Below are 24,650 nucleotides of genomic sequence, written 5' to 3'. Positions count from 1 at the left end.
TAGAGACCCTGTTAAAAAAAAAAAAAAAAAAATACACAGGACTCTAGTCTACTTTTTTTAAAAACTGCTTTTAATGTAATTCTTCTTAATAGTGGAAGCTCTCAATTTAATTTTGTATCTTAAAATAATTAAAACTATTTTTGAAGGATAGCGGCCAAAGTTGTGACAGCATTTAACTTTTTATTAGGCTTCAAAATATGTGCACTTAAGAGAAGTGCACATAGAAAAATGTGTATAGAAAAATATACAGTTTTCAATTTGATTCCAAAGTGTGCTGACTTCCATAAGCCCATTATTCTTGAATTGAGAATTACCAACACCAGACTGCTTCTGTTCTTGCTGAAAATTTTCAGGGATCAGTTATTTATGTAACATCTTCTTTATATGACTTATTAAAATTCTTCTTAGAATAAAGATGGTATGCAAATTTTGAAGACTGAAATTTTTTTTAATATTAAGGACTTACAACAGTGTGATTATGCTAACAGCACTTGCCTAAGGACCTCTGATCACATTACAACAGAGCAATAGGTGATAATGCTTCTAATCACTAAAAATAGTTTATAAGTAATCTTTAAACAGCATTTAATCTTCTTCAGTTCTTTAAAATGTACATATAGTCAGCATTATCGTATTAATGCTGAATAAGATTTTGTTTAATATAGTGCCTATTTTATTACAAGCAGTGGGGATAGTTTCAAATTATCAAACCCATAATGATCCATACTTCTTAATGTTCCTCATTGAAAGCCATTCCTTAGTTTGGCTTTGGGTATTTCACTATTCAATGAAACTACTTCTGCTGCATGTTCTAGAAAAATAAAAGCTATTAAAATAAAATTCTTTACCTTGTGAAATTCCTCATAAAATATTTTATGAGAAAGTTAAACATTTAAATTATGTATTTTAATTTGGGGTTTGTATATGCCAGTTGTTGACACACAGAATCAGAAAATGTGATTCTGATTGGTCAAGAGATAGTGATCTGTAAACAAACCATATATACAGGAATCCGGTCAATATAAACTGCTTTTAATGTGAAAAATTCCACTTATATCTTAAAATAATTATTATAAAGGGTAAATTATGTTATGTACCCTTTAAGATCTTTATGAATTCAGAGGCTTTCAGAATGTTAGAAGTGAAAGAAGATTTTGATAGTTTTTTTAGACCAGCAGTTTATATGCTGTTGGATGGAACCTTAGGAAGCCTTAAAATGTGCCTGAGGTGATGCTTAAGAAAAATTTTCCTTAAGTAAGAAAATTTCCCAAGATCACCCAACTAGTCAGTAATGAAGCCATAAATTAGTACCTTGTGTTTTGTTTCCTCACTGGTGCTGTCTCTGTATATCAGATTTCACAAGTATTTTATGACTCAAATCAATGAAATTATTTGCAGTGTTATTAGAACTTTTAATCATCATTCACTACCTGATTCATTCAACAAATGTTTTCAAAATTTGTATAAGGCCCAAATTTGTTACTGTTAACTGATTCAAATTTTTCAAAATTTGTATCAGTTAACAGTAACATCACCCCAGCAGAGTACAAATAGGTTATTAGAAATGCCAAAAAATCTGGGTTTGTAGTTTTTGGTCCTATAGAATTCGAACCTATCCAATAATATTTTATTCCTTAGTAATTACTTTTCTCTTGTTAAACTTAATTTTGTGTCTGTGAGGATAGAAGGTTGAGAAAAGTGTTCTAAGTATAATAAGTAATGCGTGGTAGAGTGAAAAAAGTTCTCAACTAAGAGAGAAGACATAGATTCTCAGTTTAGCTATGTTGCTAGCTAACTGAGTGGCAATTAATAAGTCACTTATCTCCTCTGAGGCTCAGTTGCCTTATCAGAATGCAGGAAATTTATGTGATGCTGCAATCTGTATACGGGGTAAAAATGGGAGTTCATAACCCACTTGAATCAAAGTGTGAAATATGATATGTCAAGAACTATGTAGTGTTTTGAACAACCAACAATAAAAATTAAAGGAAAAAAAGAATGCAGGAAATTTGATAGGTGATGATGAATAACTGCTGTGTCTTCCTCTACTTTCAAGAATTAGGATTCATAAAGAATTTCGGGATCTTGATAAGAGAGATCAGTTAACAAAGCAGCAGAAGGATTCAAGGGTACTTTTCTTCTGAAGCAGTTATTCTTTATTGTCCATTTTAAAAATGTAATAAACACCTTATATTAATTTTATAATAGCTCAATTATTACATATAATAATGGTTATCAATCATATTTATCCCATCCAGTGGGATATAACCTACTCTCATCAGTGATTTAAGCTCTCTATAATAGTGATTTCTTCAGCAGGATAGCAAAGGACTTTTGACAAGACACATACCTTGTGTAGGGAGCTTGAATCAGAATCTTTTGGGAAATTCACCTGAATATAATTAAGAAAAACCTACTAGATGATTCTCATGTTGCCACTCATTTCTTCTGTATCATGAAAATCATTGCTCAAAATGTTTATTTCAACCTCTTAACTCAAAGACAAGTGTTTTTCCTATAATTTTAAAGCTCCGGTGACAAATAGAAGCACATTTAAATTTTTTTTTTTTTCCCCTGTACTGGGATTGAATCAAGGGGCACTTGACTACTGAGCTACATCCACAGGCCTTTAATTATTTATTTGGAGACAGGTTCTCATTAACTCTCTGAGGCTGGCCTGGAACTTCAGATCCTCCTGCCTCAGCATCCCAAGTAGATGGGAATACAAGCATGTGCCACCACAACAAGCTTAAAACATTCTTTCCCTTTTTAGGCTAGTCTTCTTTATTCTTTTAAGAGATGCAAAACTTTCACTGATCATGAGCCCGCTCTCTTGAAACTTGACACCAAATCAAATTGTCCAAAACAGTATAGCCACCAACAAACCCACTAACACTACTGGGTAAAATCTCAAATATAAACCCTTTAATAATAACTTAAAATATATACGTGTATATGAATAAATTGTTTTTCTAGAATTTTATTTAAATGGAATTGTATGGTATATAGTTTCTTATATCTAACTGTCCCTGTAGAGCACGCATTCTAATTAGGAGAGAGGAAGGGGAGGAAAATTAGAAAATATAGTAGTGAGAGCTACTCTAGAAGTGTGTATATGATGCTGTGGTCATTCAGTCCATCTGGTAAATTGAAGAGTGAAGTGTGCTTGGACAGCCTAATTTTGTGTGTATGTACAGTTACATATATACTTTTATCACTTTTATTGAGTTAAATTTTAACAAAAAAGTTTACAGTATATATTTCAGTATAAAAATGTATAGACCCAGAACATTTCTATTACCCTAAAAAGTTCTCTCATTTCCCCTTTTGTAATCAGTACCTCACCCTCATTTCACCACCCCATGCAACCACTTATCTCTGTATCAGAAGCTTTTGTGTTAGGCAGTATGACTAACACATAGTTTTGCCTGTTCTAGAACCTTTTAGAAACATGTGTATGTGTACTTTAATTTTAAAATGTTTGCATTCATCATTTATTTTTCATAAAAACTGCTTTGCAGTCACATATGAAATTAAGCATACCCTTCACCTATGACCCAGCAATTCCTTTTCTTGATATTTATCTAAGAGAAGTAAGAACATAAGTCTGTGCAAAAACTTATATACAAATCTTCATTGGTATTTTATTCATATTAGTCCAAAACTGTCAACAGTTCACATGTCCATCAAAGGTTAAATGGATAACAAATGGTGGTATATCCACTTGTTTATAATGGAATATAATGTATTAATTTCAGTGTATACAATGGATTACTACTCAACAATAAAATAAGGAACCAGTTACTGTTACTTCAACACCATGAATGAATCTCAAAGTTGTGATGGATGAAAGAAGCCAATATATAAGAGAGAAAGAATATACCATATTGTTCTATTTCTATGAAATTCTTGAAAAAAGTAGAACTAACATATAATAACAGGAAACACGTCATGTTATTCTTGAGGCCAGGAGTAGTGTAAAAAATTAAAAAAATATGTAAGGACTGGGATTGTGGCTCAGTGATAGAGCGCTCGCCTATCTCAGGCGTCACCCGGGTTCGATTCTCGGCACCTCATAAAAATAAAGGCATTGTGTTGTGTCCATATTAAAAAAAAAAAAAAAAAGATTCATTCTCTCTCTCTCTCTCTCTCTCCCCCCCTTAAAAAAAATATGTAAAGGAACTTTGGGGAGTGATAAAAATGTTCTATATCTTGATTTTTATGGTACTTATACATATTCTTGTGGAGGTAGAAATTGGCTGCTGTAATAAAATATCAAATGTTTTTATTTTATCATAAGCTAATTATACCTCAATAAAGGTGATTTTTAAAATACCGTTCCAAAATGAAATTTTGGAGCTGGGGATATAAGCTTAATAGTGGAGTGACTGCCTAATATGCACAAGGACCTAGGTTCAATTCCTAGCACCTCAAAAAAAAAAAAACTACTCAAAAGGAAACTTTATAATAAATCTAGTAAAATATAAGGCTGTAGTGGTATAATGATCATCAGATGTGCCTAAAAAGAAAATACAAAAAACTTCAAGCATTTCAGAGTATAGCCTAGCTTAAAGGTAATAATTAGCTATTCAAGGCCTTTTTTCCTACCTGTTAAAATTAAAATGTTAAAATTAATTCAAATTGAAACAATTTTTATTTTAAGGAACTTAAGCAAATCTGAATAAATTATTCCTTTTTGCAAACTTTGCCAGCTCTAAGACAAGTACTGTCTCCAGCATTCTAAAGAAATCATCCAAACGGGACTTAAGTCCAATAGAAAAACATTTATCAGACATAAGATTAGTTTATGTGGCTAGAAACAAGAATTTTTTTTTTTTTAATGCTGTGAAGATTAAACCCAGGGCCTCACACATGTCAAGCAAGTGCTTTGCCTCTAAGCTACAACCCCAGGCCCAGAAACAGGAATCTTAAAGTCATGCTTTAAGGTATTATCTGTTATCTGTTTCTGATATTTAATGTCTTTCCACCAAAATAAGTGGAGATGAACTTGATAATCTCTCTTGCTTAAATACTACATTTATTGGCTATTATTTCTGTGTTGGTGCTCAAATTACAATATATTATATATCAGTATATACTGAAATATAAAGTTAGCTGAATTAAATTAGGAAAAAAATGTATAATTTTGTTTTATGAATTCTTTTAAAATATTTTTTAATCTGTATAACAAATCCTTCCTCTTGATTTATATACATTGCTTATGGAATTGTACATCAGAAATACCTTTCTTGGAATTCATACTATTTTTTAAAAAATATTTTTTCAGTATACATTATTTGCCCAGAAATTTCACTTCTAGAAATTTGTTCTAAGAATATAATCACAGGTGTATGAAGTAATTTTTATATGAAATTTTAGCATAAATAAATAAACAACAACCTGAATTTTCAGTGGTAGGAGTTTGATTAACTGTTGAATAAATACAGTGCTACTATTAAAATAATGTTAAAGAACTAAGTGACATGGAAAATATTCACAATATATCGTTAAATGTAAGGAGAAGGTTATCAGACTATATGATCTGTGACAACATATAAGAAAAAATTTACAGATAAACACAAAATGTTTATAGTCCCTTTTTTCCGAATGGTAGAATTACAGATGGCTGTGTTGTTCTTGGTGTCTTTAGGTTGTAACTACTCTTTGGCAAACATAGATTACAAGATATATGTGTGTCTTTTTAATTGGATAATAATAGAAGGAAATTTCCTGCCATCTCACAAGTAAATTTTCCTTGTCCTTGTGCATGTGTGTGTTTTGGTTTTTTGTTTAGTCTTTTTTGTTGTTGTTTTTAATGCATTATTAAGAATTGAACCGAGGGACTCACACATGTACTAGGCAAGCTCTCTTAACAGTGAACTACCTCCCCAGCCCAAATTTTCCACTGTTTGATTCAGGAACTTCTTAGCAGCTATGTTATCTGAGCTATTTTCTATGGAGCTAAGTTAGAAATACTTGTATCTTAAAGCTCTGTAACAAAGTACACCATGAAACACCAGGAAAGTATGATAAAACAGGAAAGCTTAGATAGAAATCAATTTAGTAAGAAAGAGTAAAGGGGCAGGGATGTTTTCTTTGGTTTAGACAGTATTAGCCAGGAAAGTTATTCTTGATAAAATTTTTGTCACAATGACTTCCTCATTACCTATTACATTTTTAATTTCCTTAGTATGTTTGTGCTACTGAAAGGAGCCACAAAGGAGCAGTCTTTTAAGATTGGTCAAGAAATTGCCGAAGCTGTAACTGCTACCAATCCTAAACCAGTGAAACTGAAATTTGAAAAGGTAAGAGGAATATAATTCTAATATTCACATATAAAATTTACATATCTTCTAAAGTCTTCTGAGTTTTTAATACATTGTGTTAGTTACTATTATTATAAAACAGGGCACCTCAAACTTAATGGTGTAAAATAACCTCACATATTTTATGACTCAGAAATTCAGAAAAGGTTCAGCATGGTTGGCTTGCCTCTACTCCACCATGTATAGGTCCTCAGCTGGGAAGAATTAAAGGCTAAATGTAACTTAACCAATATCTGAGGATAATCCAGTCAACAGCTAAGGGCTGAAATCATCTGAAGTTTGCCTATCCTCATGTCTGGTTGTTGATGCCAGCTACAGGTAGGGACATGAACTTAACTAACTACTCATGACCTTTTCCCAGACCTGCTTGTTCTTCCTGACAGTGTTATGGCTGGGTTCTAGGAGTGAACATCCCAAAGAGAAGTAGACCAAAACTGTTTTGCTTTTTACAACACAGTCTCACAATCACACCATGTCACAAGCCTCTCTAGATCTAAGGAACCCCTTCTATTAATAGGAAGAATGACAACATCATAAGAAGACCATGTGGTATGGAAGATATGGTCTTTGCAAAATATAGTGTGCCACAGGGACTTTTGATTCTTTTCACTATCCTTTAGATATGTATTTAGTTCTTTCTATATAAAACATATTTAGCCTTAGTATTTTTGTGTCAGATACAAAGAATTATAACATACAACCCTCCTCCTCAGAGCCAGTAAATGAAAAGAAAGAATATGAATATATATATATATATATATATATGAAGTCTTTTATATATATATAGATAATTTGTAATCTTTGTAGATACCTTTATATATATATATGTGTGTGTGTGTGTGTGTGTGTAATCTCTTATCAACTTAACAAAATTTTCATAAAAGTAATCGATCTAAGTCATATAAGAACACAAAAACTGAGCATTATGGCACACATCTGTAATCTCTGAGATTTGGGAAGCTGAGACAGGAGAATTGCAAGTTCGAGGCCAACCTCAACAACTTAGTGAAAACTTGTCTCAAATTTAAAAACATAAATTAAAAAAGAACTGGGGATGTGGTTAGGTGATAAGGCACCCCTGAGCTCAATCCCCAGTACTAAAGGAAAAGAAAAAGAACACCCACAATAAAGAAAGAATTATGTCTTCCTGATCTTGATCGGAAGACTCTCCATATGGGGATAATGTAGAACTTTGAAAAATGATTAGGACTTGGAGATTTGGTTCAATAGTACAGTGTTTGCCTAGCATATTATGCAAGGCCTTGGGTTCAATCCCCAGCATCACACACAAATAAAGAAGTTTAGGGGGGCTAAGGTTGTGGCTCATAAGTCAAGCATTTGCCTAGCATGCGTGAGGCACTCGGTTTGATCCTCAGCACCACATTAAAAATGAAGGTATGTGTCCACCTACAACTAAAAAATATATATATTTTTTAAAAAAGGTTTAGGATTTCAGTAGGCAACATGGGACTGCAATCATTCTATACAGAAGAAAATGACAGGTAGAAAGTTATGGGGTTGAAAAATATAATAAGGAAAATACAGAGTAGCAGGAGTTGAATTTGGAAAAATGAAATCGAGACCAGAATCTTATAAAATATCTTGAATGCCAAACTGAAGTGTTTAAATTTTCTTCAATAGAGGTTATTATCTTAGTCTACTTTTGTTGCCATAACATAATAACCTCACACTGAGTAATTTATATAGAACAGAAATTTGTTTCTCACAGCTCTGAAGGCTGGGATGTTCAAGATCAAGGGAACAGCATCTGGTAATTGGTAAAGGCCTTTTTGCAACATCTTCATATGGTGGAAGGCAGAAGGCCAAAAAAGGGGCAACCTCCACCTATCAAGCTCATCCGTAAGGGCACCTAATCCCATCATGACGGAAGGAGTCCCCATGATATGGTTACTTCTCAAAGGACCTACCTCTGAATACCATCACATTTGCAACATCTTAATTTTGTCCACTGAGGGGACACATTTAAACTACAGCAATTATCAAACAAGAGAATGACATGATCAGAGCTATTTGATTAGGGTTGGCCTCACAGTGGTATATCAGATGGATTGGGAAGAAAAGAATCCCAAAACAGAAATGCCTATAGCCTGAACCAGTGAAACAACAATAGGGAAAATAAAGAGAGGATAATTCAAGAAATACTGAGAAAGAGTATGGGCAATACTTAGAAGTAATTGATTTAGGAAGGCAGATGTGGAAACGGAGAAAAGAATCAAAGGTGACTTTGTGAAACCTTGTCTCAAATTTAAAAACATAAATTAAAAAAGAACTGGGGATGTGATTAGGTGATAAGGCACCCCTGAGCTTAGATGTAGATGGACACAACAATATATATGTCATTTACTTACTATGAAGCAAGAACTATGCCAAGAGATTCAAAGAAGACTCACATCTTCCCTGAAGAATACACAAATGTTTACCTGAAATAGATCATAGACCTAAATTTAACAACAAAACCACTTAACATTTGTTAAGAATTGTTTATTTCTTCATGTTATATACTGATCTGTAGTTTTATTTTCTTATATTATCTTTGTCTGGTTTTAGGACAAGAAAAGCCTACCCTCATTAAATGAGTTAAAAGTGTTCCCTCTTCTAGTTTCTAACAGAAAAAAAGTATAAGATTGATACAATTATTTCTTCCTTAAATGGTTGATGAAATTCACCAGTGAAATCATCTGGAAGTCAGAATTTTTATTTGGAGAAAGGTTTTTAATTATAAATTAAACATCTTTAATACATACTACATTAGTCATATTTTCTTCTCATGTCAGTTATCAAGGAATTGACCATTTCTTTTAAGTTGTCAAATATATTGACATGAATTTTTTATATTTTAATATCTGTAAGATCTTTAATGATACTTTCTTTTCACTTATGGTATTGGTAATTTTTTTCTTTTTTTTACTGTTCATTCTAGCTAAAGGTTTATTCATTTATTGAACTCTTTGAAGAACTATTTCATCAATTTACATTCTGTTTTTTTCTTCCTTTCTTCCACTTTCTGTGGGTTTGGTTTATATTTCTTTTCTTGATAAGTTTTGAAAGATATTTCCCTCTAAAACCTTGCTTTAGCTACAAATTTTGATATCTTTGTTGTCATTATTCATTTGCTTCAGTGATAATGAACTATAAATTACTTAGAAATGTGTTAAATTCCAGTTATTAGGGATTTTTTCCAGAAATCTTTTTGTGATTATTTAATTTAGTTATGTTTTAGTCAAAGAACATAACTCATAATATTTTAAAGCTTTCTATATTCTCACTGATTTTCTTTCAGTTACTAAGAGGGGCTAAAGTCTCCACTATAGTCATGGATTATTTGCCTGTTTGTTCTTTTAGTTCTATCAGTTTCAATGTCATGTATTTCAAGGTTTCTGTATTAGGTGCATGCACATTGAGGATTATGTGTCATCTTGATACTTTTATCTTTGATAATATTCCTTCTGTTGAAGGAATATTTCTAATATTAATGTTGTTACCATGGCTTTCTTTTGATTAGCGTTAATATGTGTAACTATTTCCATTTTTTAACCTATGTCTTATGTTTAAAGTGGATTTCTTTTTTTTAACTTTTTTTTTAATATTTATTTTTTAGATGTAGATGGACACAATACAATGCCTTTATTTCTATATGGTGCTGAGAATTGAACCCGAGTCCCGCCCGTGCTAGGAGAGTGCTCTACCGCTGAGCCACAATCCCAGCCCTAAAGTAGTAGACTCTTACTGTTTAATTTAGTCTGATCATTTCTGCCTTTTAATTTAATTTGGATAGTTGGATCATTTACAGTTAATGTGATTATCGATAAATCTTGGACATTCCATAGTGTATACATACTTAAAATATAAATATATAAAATAACTATATAAAATCTTTGTCAATTAAGAAAAAACAGATATGGTGGACATAGTAGTATATACTTGTAGTCCCAGATAATCAGGAGCATCAGTGGAACCCAAGTGTTCAAGACCAGCCTGGTTAATATAGTAAGATCCCGTCTCAAAAGAGAAATATTTAAATATTTTTAAAAGGTGGGGGGAAGCTTGGGTACAAGAGAAAGAACTAAATTCTTAATTTAAAAAAAAAAACTAGGGCTGGGGTTGTGGCTCATGGGTAGCACACTTGCCTGGCACGTGTGAGGCACTGGGTTCGATTCTCAGCACCATGTAAAATAAATAAAGGACTATCAACAACTAAAAAAAATTTTTTTAATTTAAAAACTAAATTCTTTTAAAAAAAAAAAAGGGAATACACCACTGAACCTGGAATTCTACTTGAAGGAATTTATCTGACAGATTAATTCATGCAAGGTAGTTTACTAGAACATTATTTATAATTTCTAAAGATTGAAAACATCCTAAATGGGCTGAGAATGTAGCTCAGTGGTGGAATACCTGTCTAGTATGCACGGCCCTGGGTTCAATTCCCAACACCACCACCCCAAAAGAAAACACATCCTAAATGACTTATAGAAGGTTACTGGTTACATAAATTATGGTAACCCATTCAGTAGACTGCTTTGTAACTACAAAAAACAAAATGAGCTTTCTATACTAGGATGGAATGCGCTCCAAAATAAGTAAGCATGATGAAGAATGGTGTATATGGTAAGCTACCATTGTATGGAGAAGAAGAGCATATCTGTATATACATTCGCCCAAGCTATCTCTGTAAGGATATACAGAAAACCAATAATAGGATGCCTCTAGGGAAGAAGTTCCGCTAAGATGCTTCTCACTGTATATTCTCATGTTTTTTTGTTTTTTTTTTTTTTTTCCATGAGAGAGAGAGAATTTTTTTCAATATTTTNTTGACTGTATGTCCTCCTCTGAGAAGTGTCTGTTCAGGTCCTTGGCCCATTTGTTGATTGGGTTGTTTGTTCTCTTATTGTCTAATTTTTTGAGTTCTTTGTATACTCTGGATATTAGGGCTCTATCTGAGGTGTGAGGAGTAAAGATTTGTTCCCAGGATGTAGGCTCTCTATTTACCTCTCTTATTGTTTCTTTTGCTGAGAAAAAACTTTTTAGTTTGAGTAAGTCCCATTTGTTGATTCTAGTTATTAACTTTTGTGCTATGGGTGTCCTATTGAGGAATTTGGAGCCCGACCCCACAGTATGTAGATCGTAGCCAACTTTTTCTTCTATCAGACAGCGTGTCTCTGATTTGATATCAAGCTCCTTGATCCATTTTGATGGACACAACATCTTTATTTTTACTTTTATGTGGTGCTGAGGATCGAACCCAGCACCCCACGCATGCCAGGCAAGCGTGCTACTGCTTGAGCCACATTCCCAGCCCTATTCTCATAACTTTTTAAAATTTGTGCCATATGTAGATGTAAATTAATTTTTAAATTGTTGAAAATATGATTGATAACTTTTTTAATATTTATTTTTTAATTATAGGTGGACCCAATACCTTTGTTTTATTTTATGTGGTGCTGAGGATTGAACCATTGCCTCACGCATGCTAGGCCAGCACTCTACCACTGAGCCACAACCTCAGCCCCCATGATTGATTACTTTTGATAAAGCAGTATTAATTGAGGTAGGAGCAGAATTGGTAGTGCCAGAAGAGTAGTGAGTGGTAAAGAAGTAAAGATAATTCATTTTGTGTGCTTTCTTATCAAGGTTTTGGTATATGAATTCATTATATCCCAAGCCATATTTTGAATTTTTTATTAATTATATTTGAGAAGAGAGAACAGAAAGACATAAAAATGAAAGTTCATGATGGGAAAAAATGGTTACTGAGAGACATTTTCTTAATTTCATTATAGGTATATTTGCCCTGTGTTTTACAAACAAAAAAGAGGTATGTAGGTTACATGTATGAAACACTGGATCAAAAGGACCCAGTATTTGATGCAAAAGGAATAGAAACAGTTAGAAGAGATTCTTGCCCTGCTGTTTCTAAGGTAAGTTCTATCTGTGTAAAAAAATAAGTGGCTAAAGACTCTGATGAAAATATAAGTATACTTAAGCACACATTGAGGTGAAGGAACTATATCCTACATAACAATATATAACTCTATAGGAGGATACTATGTGAATTTTGAGATTTTCTTTCTAATTTTGTGTGTATGTGTATGTGTGTATGTGTGTGGCTTCTTCCCATATTTTATGTTTTATCAAAATTGTTGAAAAATAAAATGTAAATCGGGTACAGTGGTGTTGTGCCTATAGTTTTATCTACTCAAGAGACTGAAGTGGGACAATCAATGGTGAGCCCACGAATTTAAGTCTAGTCTGGGTAACATAGCAAGACCCCATCTCAAAAAGGAAAAAAAAAAAAGGCAACACAACATGAACTGGTAAGAGTTCTTGTCTATCACTTAGACATGATAGTAGGATGTATAGTCATATAATAGCTCCCAAAAGGTAGGGAGTGGGATGAAGAAGAGAAACTACCATAAATTTCATAACTAATACAGTCTATTCCAGTTTAACTGAAATTTCGTTTACTTTAGTTATCAATTATAAAATAAGCCAATTTAAGAACAGTGCTACTATAAATTACCTAAATTTCTCTACTATAATAATTTTCACCATAGTATTTTTTTCTTAGACTCCTTTAGCAAACCAAAAATAAGTAGCACAGATGGGAATTGCTCCCTCTATACTGAGTTTAATGAGATCATTAAAAGCCATATATAATATTATGTGAATTGGGGATATTACTATACAGTAATTTCTGTAAGAGATGCCATCAGATAACTCTTTCCCTGTCCACAGAGTTGTACTTAAGCTAAATTAACAATTATATATTATATAATTACATATAGTTTATTGTATATTATATAAATACATATAGTTTCTGGGATTCAGAATAAAATATATAATTTTCACCTGGAATTAACTTAGATTCAATCCACTACATAAATCCATTACATGTTGGCCATTTCCTCACAGAAATATTTCCAACAAAGAAAACTCTGTCACAATTATTTATCAGTACTATAAAAAGACAAAAGGCTGTTTTTCTCTTTCCACATTTTTATTGATGCATTATAGTTGTACATAATGATGAGATTTTTTGTTGTATATTTGTACATGCACATAATATACCAATGTAATTGGGCCAGTATCCCCCACACCATGTTCCCCCTCCCTTCTCAGACCTTTTACACTCTGGTCCATCTCCTACTGATTGATCTCCCACTGATTTTCAAGAGATCCAAACGCTTTTCATTTTTCCTCTCTAGTTCCCACATATGGAAGAGAACATACCACCCTTGACCTTCTGAGTTTGGTTTATTTTGCTTAACATAATAACCTTAAGTTCTGTTAGTTTTCCTATAAATGACACAATTTCATTTTTCTTTATGGCTGCATACAGCTCCATTTTGTGTGTGTGTGTGTGTGTGTGTGTGTGTGTGTGTGTGTGAGAGAGAGAGAGAGAGAGAGAGAGAGAGAGAGAGAGAGAGACATTTACTTTATCTATTTATCCATTGATTTGACATCTAGGCTGGTTCCATAGTTTGGCCATTGTGAATTTTGCAGCTATGAGCATGAGTATGCATGTATCACTGTAGTATGATGACTTTATATATAATTTTCAGGATGTATACCAAGGAGTGGTATAGCTGGGTCATACAGTGGCTGTATGCCTAGTCTTTTGAGAAACCTCCATACTGATTTCCATAGTGGTTGTACTAATGTACATTTCCAAAAATAGTGTAAAAGTGTTTCTTTTTCTCCACATCTTTTCCAGCATTTATTATTGTTTGTATTCTTTGTGACTGCCATTCTGACTGGTGTGAGGTGAAATCCTTAATTGCTAAAGATGTTGAACATTTTTTCATGTATTTATTGGCCATTTGTGTTTCTGCTTTTGAGAAGTGTCTGATTAATTCATTTGCCCATTTATTAATTGAGTTATTTAGTTTTTGATGTAAATTTTTTTTTGAGTTCTTTATATTTTTAGATATTAATCCTCTATCAGAAGAGTAGCTAACAAAGATTTTCTACTATTATGTGGGTTTTCTTTTCCATTCCTAATTGATTCCTTTGCTCAGCAGAAGCATTTTAATTTGATGCCATCTCATTTATTAACCCTTGGCATTTTTTTCCTGAGCTTTAGGGCTCCTATTGAGAAAGTTGTTGTCTGTGCCTCTATGCTGGAGTGTTAAATCCTCCATTTTCTTCTAGGACTTGCATAGTTTCTGTTCTAATTCCTAGGTGTTTGATCCATTTTGATTTGATTTTTGTGCAGGGTGAGAGAGAAAGGTCTAGTCCCATTTTTCTGCATTTGAATAACCAGTTTTCCCATCATCATTTGTTTAAAAGGCTGTCTTTTCTCCAGTGTATGTTTTTACGTTTGTCAAGGATCAGATTACTGTAGATGTGTAATTTTCTGCGTATCTTCTATTATGTACCATTCGTCTATGTGTCTGTTTTTATGCCAGTACCATGCAGTTTTTGTTACTATAGCTTTGTAATATAATTTGAAGTCAGGTATTGTGATGCCTCCAGCATTGCTTCTTTGGCTTGGAATTGCTTTGGCTATTTTGGCTATATTGCTTGTATTCCTACAAATGAATTTCAGGACTGTGTTTTCTAATTCTTTGAAGAATGCCATTTGTATTTTGATGGGGATTGCATTGAATCTGTGAATTGCTTTTGGTAGTATGGCATTTAATTCTGTTTATCCATGAACATGGGAAATCTTTCTATCTTCTGGGCTCTTAAATTTCTTTCTTCAATGTCCTATGATTTATGGTAGAGGTCTTTCACCTCCTTGGTTAGATTTATTCTTAGGTTTGTTTGTTTTTCTTTTTGTGGTTTTTGTTGTTGTTGTTTGTTTGTTTGTTTGTTTTGAGGCTATTGTGAATGGAATTGTTTTCCTGATTTTTTTCTCTGCAGATTTATCATTGGTATATATTTATGTTGTATGTTGATTTTGTAACCTTCTACTTTGTAAAATTGATTAGCTCTAGAAGTCTTCTGGTGAAGTTTTTTGATCTTCTAGGTAAAGATCATATAATCTGCCAATGGTGATATTTTTGCTTCTTCCTTTTTAATTTTTATCCCTTTCATTTCTTTTTCTTGCTTAATAGCTCTGGCTAGAATTCTAGTACTATATTACATAGGAATGGTGAGAGTGGATTTTAAAGAAATTTTTTTCAATTTTTTTAAAGAAAATGTTTTCAGTTTTTCCATACTTACTACAGGGTTGGCTTTGGGTTTTTCACATATGACCTTTATCATGTTGAGATCGGTTCCTTCTATCCCTAGTTTCTTCAGTGTTTTTATCACTGAGTTTGGTCAAAGGCCTTCTCTGCATCTAGGTGAGATGACTAAGTGATTTTGTTCTTCTATCCCTAGTTTCTTCAGTGTTTTATCACTGAGTTTGGTTAAAGGCCCTTCTGCATCTATTGAGATGACTAAGTGATTTTGTCCTTAATTCTATTTATGTTTTGTGTGTATTACATTTATTGTTTTTTGTATATTAAACTTTCTTTACATCTCTGGAATAAAACCTAATTTTACAATCTTCTTAATATGTTGTTAAATACAACTTGTGAATATCTTACTAAGTATTTATACATTTAAGTTCATCAGGGATATTGGTCTGTAATTTTCCTTCCTTGACATTTCCTTATCGGGTTTTGGTACAAAGGTGATGCTGGCTTCATATTACTGATTTGGAAGTGTTCCATCCCTTTTTATTTCATGGAATCATTCAAGGAGTATTGGCATTAGTTGTTCCCTAAAGATCTGGTAGAATACAGCTGAGTATCCATCTGGTCCTGGTTCTTTCTTGGAAGGCTTTTTATTACTGCTTCTACCTCATTGCAGTTATTGATCCGCTTAGGTTTTCTATGTCCTCTTGATTCAGTTTTGGCAGATTATGCCTAGAAATGTATCCATTTCCTCAAGGTTTTCCAAATTTATTGGAATATAAGTTTTCTAGATAGTCCCTGTGATCTGCTGGATTTCTGTAATATCTGTGATGATTTCTCCATTTTCATCTCAAGTTCATTACTTGTTGCATAAAGGAGAAATGACTATTAATTTTATTAAATTGTTCTGTTTTTTTCTTTTGGTTAGTTTGGCTAAGCACTTGTCTTTTCAAAGAACCAGCTCTTTGTATTATCCATCCTTTATATTGTTTTTATTCTCAATTTCATTGATTTCAGCTCTGATCTTAATTTTTCCTTCTTTCATCTGGTTTTGGAATTCGTTATTCTTTTCAGGGACTTTGAGATGTATCAGTAGGTCGTTTATTTGGGATTTTTCTGATTTTTTTATGTAAGCACTCATAGCTATAAGCTTCCCTCCTAGAACTGCCTTCATAGTGTCCCAGAAGTTCTTGTGTGTTGTATCACTATTCTCATTTGAGAGGAATTATTTAATTCCTCTCCTGATTTCTTCTATCACCCATTCATTATTCAAAAGTATATTGTTCATTCTCCCTGTGTTTATATAGTTTCTGTAGGGTTTTGTGTCATGTTGATTTCTAAATTCATTCCATTATGATTTGATAAGATGTAAGGAATCATATTTTTTATACTGCTTTGTGGAGTATTTAAATAAATTCAATAGTGCCAATTTAGCAGTTATGAATTGTTTTAGTTTCTACTTATCTTAGAAGGTTTTGTTTCCTTTTTTATTTTGAAGTAGAGCTTTGCTGGAAATAGCAGTCATGGTTGACAATTGTTTTCTTTCGGGACTTGAAACATCATTCTAAGCCCTTCTGGCATTTAGAGTTTGTACTGAGAAATCAGAAATGATTCTGAATGACTTACCTTTAAATATGACCTGATGTTTTTCTCTTTAGGCTTTTAAAATTCTATCCTTGCTTTGTATGCAATGCATTTTAATCATAATGTGTCATGGAGAAGGTCTTTCTTGATTTTATCTGTTTGGGGTTCTGCATATCTCCTGTGTATGTATGTCCATGTCATTCTCAAGGTTCGGAAATTTTTCTGTTATTATTTCCCTGAAGAGGTTATCCATTCCATTTACCTGCATCTCACAACCCTCCTCGGTTCCAATGATTCTTAAATTTCGTCTCTGAATGTTGTCCCAGAGTTCTTGGATACGTACTTCTTTTCCTTAATGCTGTCTGAAAGTTCAAGGATGGCCACTTTGACTTCTAGCTCTGAGATTCTGTCTTCAGCTTGGTCTACTGAGACTTTCACCTGAACATTTTATTTTATTTACTGTTTATTTCAATTTCAAGGTTTCTGTTTGTGTCTTTTTGAATATTTCTATATCCTTCTTGAATTTCTCATGCATAATCCCGTACTTACTTCCTCAGTTCACTCAGTTATTTTTCTGTGTTCTCTTGGAATTCATTGATTATTTTTAGTTATTCTTTTTTTCTGGATTTTTTATCTGACACTTCATCCACTTCAATATTTGGGATGTCAGTTGCTGGTTAACTGTGAACTTCAGGAGATGCCCTGTTACCTTGTTTTTTCATATATCTGTGTCCCTGTGATGGTTTTTTTGTATATGTTGGAATAGATTTCTCTTCTGCTCTTATGTGCCTATTTAGAGCACAACCTTCAATTGCCAAAATGTTCTAGAGTGATTTTGATTAAGACCCCTTCATAATTGTTTGTTATCCACAGAAAAAGCTGATTCTTAATTGACTGCTTGGTGATATTTAAATTTCTTTTTGTCCTATCTGTAATAAATAAAAATCTATATATAAGATAATGTCCAGTTTCTTATGCCTAGAGTGCTGTATTTAAGAAAAATTTAAATCCTCATCACATAGCCAGTTTTTCTTCTGGATATCATTCCAACATGATTTTTCTCAAACTATATTATATTCTGTTTTTAGAAATAGCAAGCTATAGAAAGTTTCCAAAATATTTTCTAATTTCTGATAATTTTGATTATCCAATCACTGTGAAGTTATTTAAGTAGATCAGCAGTAATCCCAGTAGTTTTATAATGAAATTATAACGGCAGTGATGAAGATTCTGGGGAATATTGTATATTCACACGCATATCTCTTTTATTTTAAGATACTCGAGCGTTCCCTGAAGCTGCTATTTGAAACAAGAGATATTAGTCTAATTAAACAGTATGTTCAGCGACAATGTATAAAACTTCTGGAAGGAAAGGCCAGCATACAAGATTTTATCTTTGCCAAGGAATACAGAGGAAGTTTTTCTTATAAACCTGGAGCTTGTGTGCCAGCCCTTGAACTTACAAGGTAATGATGGACACAGTATCACAGCCTCTGGTACTAGCCAGTATATTCCTGGAGGAAGTCATCACAGGCATAGAGTAAATGAAAAGACATCTAAGCTACAGGCACTGGCACAGACAGTTGTTTCTCCACCTTACTGCATGAAGCCTCACCTATGCTCCCTTACATTTTGTAAGATCTGAAGAACTTTTCTTCTGGGCTTTCCGTAGGAAACCAAATGCAGTAAATTGTGATCCAATATATTTGTTTTTCCCATGTGAAAATCACTAGGCAGTCCTTAATATTGATCTGTCAAAGCATTTATATAGAATCATTCTGGAAACAAATTGTTTAGCTAAATTTTCTCTTAATTTTTCATTGTTAGGTTTATGGTAGTTTATTCTTAGAATCATATTATTCTCCAGGTAGCAATGATGTACAGAATAAGTTTTACACATCTATAGCAAAGTTCTCAAAGAAGTAGTAACTCATAATTTAAAAGTACATCTTGTAGATTTCTCTTGGTTTCCTTGCTTCATTCTAACTTAATGTGCTAGACAGATACCTTATATGACAGTCTTTGAGTGTGTATTTTATTTGGATTTGAATAGGAAAATGCTCACTTATGACCGGCGCTCTGAGCCTCGAGTTGGGGAGCGAGTGCCATATGTCATTATTTATGGGACCCCTGGAGTACCACTTATCCAGCTGGTAAGGCGCCCAGCAGAAGTCCTACAGGATCCAACTCTGAGACTGAATGCCATTTACTATATCACCAAGCAAATCCTTCCACCCCTGGCAAGAATCTTCTCACTTATTGGTATTGATGTCTTCAGCTGGTATCATGAATTACCAAGAGTAAGTTTACTAAATAGTACGTGCTATAACTACTTCACTTCACATTTTCAGTAGAACTAAAGATTTTATTTATGTGCTGATGAAAAAAAAAGTTGATATTTAAGATAGATCCTAAGCTGGTAAAGATGCCATACCTTTCTGGTTTCCAAAAAGAAAAATTTTTTAAATTCTCATTAAATACATTCCTAACTTCTATCAGGTTGCCCAAATTACAGAAGTATCAAAAATTATTACTCAAGAATTTCAGTGGTAATCATTTAATCACAAAATAATGCAGAGCAAACCAACTAATAATAAAGAACAAAAATTAATTCAAAATAGATATTAAAAGATGTATAGGATATAGTATCTAGACATAGTCCTGAATAAACCAGAAGAAATAAATGTTAAAATAGCATTACACTAAAGTAAAATATGTAGAGTGGAATCTCAGCACAAGGAGCTTTGCTTCATTCTTCTGACTTAGTTAACTCAATAGAAACATGAAGGAGTGATAAGTGAGTCTGTAAGAATCTGGGACACATTTTCCTGGACAGTAGTATTTTTTTTATCTCTTGGTAAGAATTCACTTCAGATCTACTTGATCATTTGCTATCATCTCAGACTATGGAAGGCAGATAGTATTTAGGCAAACTGATGAAAAAAAAGTTGATATTTAAGTTATATTTACTTCTTAGTAAACACTTTTAAAGGAAAGGGAAAGTACAACTTAGGAAACTGGGTTTGAATCTGTGTTTCTGAGAGTTTATGCTGACTGACATCTATAATACTACACCCCTGGCCCTAAGCCAGGAAACTGATTTATTATTGTTGTTACAGTTTTTCATTTTATCACCAGCAAGAATGTGAAATCAATAGCATATGTAAGAATCTAATCTGATAATTTATGCAAAGTAATTTATAAGATGCCAAGAAAATATGCGAAGGGTATGATATTATTTTATTGTAAAGAGACCTCTGAAACCAGTATTAACTTTAAATAAAGAATTCTTAGGTGACTTGTGTTTTATTAAATTTGAGACGTTCCAGGTTTACTTTTGCTTCAGCTTTGGACCCTACTGCCTAACACGTTGTTTTACTCTTCCATTTTGTTTGTTTCCATGTGCAGCATGAAACAGAATCCACTCTCAATTTGGATCTTTTCCATTGTCCTCTATAATCTCCAGTGCCCTGTATAATTATAATCTTGTACATTTGTGTATATCAGCCAAAAAAACTGAGTGGCTGGAGACTAATTTTTTTCCTCAGTGGAAAAAAACAATGTATTTGATATGAAGATGTAAGCTTTACTGGGTACAGTGGCACATGCCTATAAACCCAGTGGCTCAGGAGGCTGAGGCAGGAATATCTCAAGTTCAAAGTTCAGCAACTCAGCGAGGACCTAAACAACTTAGTGAGACCCTGTCTCAAAGTAAAGTATAAAAAAGGGCTGGGGATGTGGCTCAGTGGTTAAAAGCCCTTGAGTTCAATCCCTGGTATCAAAAAAGAAAAAAGATGTAAGCTCCATGACAGTGTGGGTTTGTTAATTTCTCTAACCCCAGTGTCCAGGATAGCACCTGGCAGGTGGTAGCTACTCAGCATTTGTTGAATGAATAAGTGAATAAAATAATGCCTGAGTATATCTGTAATTAGCATGAGAATAGCAGGTCTGCTGTGAAGCTGGCTCAGACTTATTTCTGAACTGATGATATTGTAGATCCAGAAAGCCACCACCTCTTCTCGAAGTGAACCTGAAGGGCGGAAAGGCACTATTTCACAATATTTCACTACTTTACATTGTCCTGTGTGCGATGACCTGACTCAGCACGGCATCTGTAGTAAATGTCGGAGCCAGCCTCAGCACGTTGCCGTCATCCTCAACCAAGAAATCCGAGAGCTGGAACGCCAACAGGAGCAACTTGTAAAGGTATGGCCTTATTCACTGGACACAGAATTCCAAGCAATCTGATTCTTCTGGGAAATACCATCAACTCTTGAATTATAGTATGAGATATGAAACTGGAATAAACAGTAAATGATATACTTCTCAATCTAGTTCATATCATTAAACTAAACTATTAAAAATGAATTAGTTTGTTGGGCTGGGATTCTGGCTCAGTGGCAGAATACTTGCCTAGCATGTGTGATGCACTGGGTTTAGTTCTGAGCACTGCATGTAAATAAATAAAATAAAGGTCCATTGACAACTAAAAAAAAAAAAATATTTTAAAAGAATGATTTAGTTTGTTTTATAATTTATTTTTGTTCTTTTTGGAATAGTGTATTGTGCTTATTAAAGCCTAGAACTACAATGGCCATCTACCCAGTTTCTTTCATAATAGTATTAAAGCAATAATAAGAAAAGTTTCAATTACTCTATCAACACTTGCCTTTCTTATAATAATCCAGTAATCTTAGAAAATTACTAATAAACTTGGAAAGTTTATAATTCGGAGAGTCCAGACAGAACATTTATATTAAAATAAATAATTAACATAACTGAGTTTTCCTGCCAGAGATTGTTCTAAACACTCTTCTAGATGAATAAAACTGACACAGAGAGGTTGAGTAATTTGCATGTTACACTGCTGAGTGATTGAACTGGGAGTAAGCCACAAAATGCAAAGATGAGAATTAATAAAATTTCAAATTTGGGGATTCTAACAGAAATAAACAAAAAATATCTCTTGAAAATAAAATCCAAACAAAACTTGTTTCTGTGTTTCTCTTTCCCCTTACCTCTCCACATTGCCCCCTCTCTGGGTAAAATTAAAAGTCCTTAGCTTTATTTATAAGTCTTTCTCCATTCTGACCTTTCCTGCTACTTCTGTCACCAGTTCTTGTCATTTTCCCTGTCATACTCTACCCTCTCCCTCTTTTATACTGAACTTTTTTTAGATTGATGATGTATCTTAATCTCTTCCTTCTGGCCTTTAAACACCCTTTTCCCTCTGCCAGGAATGTTTTTCTTATCCCCTGCTAATCATCAGAGAAGAATCAGTTTAAACACCTAGACCAGATGAAGCCTTCCCTACAGTAGGTAGTTGCCATAACCTCCTCTGCTTTACTGTAATTATGTATGTGTCTGTCTTCAGTAACAGCAAATGAGTCAGTGGGGACAGAAGCCCTGCCTTCTCTCACTGTTGAACTAGCTGTGCCACTGTGAGATTCCAACCCCTGGTGGTGGTCTGAAAATAATTATTGAACAAATGAACAATTTTCTGCTTAATGCCTAATTAAAGAAGCAATATATCACTACAGTTATTACCAACCAACTTTCAACCATTTTTGTATTAGTTTTGTGATTCTAGTCAGTACAATTACTGAAGTCACTGGGTACTCCTAGCTTCTCTTTATTTTGTAGGCTGCTGTCCTATAGCAGCAACCCACTCAGAAAATTCCCTTGTTGGATCCTAGCGTGATACACTAACAGAGCAGGAACTTCAGACCTCTACAGAGGTCACATTCTGAGTGTTCTCTTCCTAGACCTTTTTATCTTCTGCCCTCAGAGACAATCACCATACAATTACCTTTCACTATTAGTTCTTGTTTCTTATAAAAATACAGTTTAAAGAAATGATGCTGTCATCTTTCACATATATTAAAACTTTAGGTATTTTTTTAAAACAGTAGTTTCACACACTAATATGTAGAAATTTTCATAAATTAGAAATTATGGAATATGTAATAAGAAACAGAAACATAAACAACAGATTTTGATAACATCTTTCTCAGTTCAAGACCAACCAAGTGATCACAAATAAACAAAACTATGGAAGATCTAAACAACAGCATAGGTAATCCTTATGATTATATGTGGAACTCTGTAACTCAAAATTATACAGCACTTCTATAGAATATTTTTAAGTTGACTATATCTTAGTCTGTAAGGAAAGACTAAACAAGGGGTTGGGGGCAAGAAATGGAAAGGAGAGGTACATCTACAATTAAAATTTTTTTGAAGACTAAATAAACTTCAAAAAGTTGAAATATTAGAACTGGCATTTTTTAGGGAGCTGGGGATATAGCTCAGTTGGTAGAGTGCTTGCCTCACATGCACAAGACCCTGGGTTCAATCCCCAGCACCACAAAAAAAGGGGGGAAAAAAGAAAGAAAGAAATGGCATTTTTATCAACACAATGCTATAAAACTAGCAATTAATTATAAACTCAGAAATCAAAATGATTTCTCCACTTGAAAACTTTTAACACTTCCTGTTAAACACTAGATTTGTGATTCTAGTCAGTACAATTACTGAAGTCACTGGGTATATAATGAAAACACTACCTATCAGATTCTAGATAGCTATAGTAGATCTCAGAAAAATTACCACCTTTAAACATTTTTAATAATAGTCATGAAAATAAATGCATTAAGCATCTAAAGATTTTGAGGGGGAAAATAAGGCCAAAGGATAGCAAAAAGAATGAATCTATAAAAATTAAAGGAAATATTTTTTTAAATGTGTGCCTTCTTCTGAGCTAAAACATATATGCCCAGGTTGTGTTATTTAAAGTTTTAAGTATAAGCCTGAATCAAGCTATAATGCTCAGGATTTAAATCAACCAGTAAAGGGTCTTGAAACTAAACGTTTGAGTTAAATTTAGTAGAGTAATTCTATCCTGGATTATTTATCAGACAAACACAGAAAGTTCTTAAATATTTATCAGTTTATGCCGGCATCTTAGTGTAGCCATAGTACATACAACTATAGTATAGAAATTCTATATGAGGGAATAGACTTGAGTTTTTTGGCAGAGATCTAATACAGTGAAAGGCTTCCTAGAATAATAGCCTACTCAGTCTCCATAGAGCATACTAAAACATGTTTCTAAGAAGTTGGCTTATATCAATAACAACTTAATATCACATACACCAACCAGCATATTCAGAAAAATGTGCTCATCAGTTAACTAGAAAATAATGGGTCAAGAAACAAAAATTCATTGCCCTGTGAGCCATCTCTAATTAGAACCCCTTTAATAAATATCAGAGAATTCATTATAGCATATTTAAATTTTCTCTCCTAAAATACATTCTAAAAGAGTTGCTGCTATTTAAATCCCCCTGTTTTTTGAAATGGGGTCTTGGTATGTATTCCAGCTGGCCTTAAACTCCTCAGTCCAAGGCATTTATCCTCTTACCTTAGCCTCCCAAGGAGTTAGAACTACAGATGTATACCACCCGCCAGCTTAGGTTTCCTTTTTTTTTTTTTTTTTTTTAATTATTTGAATATATTTTATTTTCTTGACCCTTAAGAGTTCCCACTAGTATTCTTTTTCCTTTTTGGTATTTTTCACATTTTATAATCTTTT

General features: G+C 33.2%; 1 protein-coding gene across 1 annotated transcript in view; it reads left to right on the top strand.

Annotated features, from left to right (window-relative positions):
* Positions 1-24,650, top strand: part of Rev3l (REV3 like, DNA directed polymerase zeta catalytic subunit) — a 177,904-nt gene that overhangs the window by 146,657 nt on the left and 6,597 nt on the right. Inside the window, exons 25-29 of the mRNA XM_048800354.1 lie at positions 6,150-6,305; positions 12,128-12,265; positions 18,332-18,522; positions 19,110-19,356; positions 21,053-21,262. Of these exons, the coding sequence (XP_048656311.1) occupies positions 6,150-6,305; positions 12,128-12,265; positions 18,332-18,522; positions 19,110-19,356; positions 21,053-21,262 (942 nt within the window). The remainder of the gene's footprint in view (positions 1-6,149; positions 6,306-12,127; positions 12,266-18,331; positions 18,523-19,109; positions 19,357-21,052; positions 21,263-24,650) is intronic.

The sequence above is a fragment of the Marmota marmota genome, unplaced genomic scaffold (genome assembly GCF_001458135.2).
Source record: "Marmota marmota marmota unplaced genomic scaffold, marMar, whole genome shotgun sequence".
In the NCBI taxonomy this organism is placed as follows: domain Eukaryota; kingdom Metazoa; phylum Chordata; class Mammalia; order Rodentia; family Sciuridae; genus Marmota; species Marmota marmota.
Note: the sequence above shows the minus strand (reverse complement) of the source record. Positions and strands in the feature narration are given on the sequence as shown.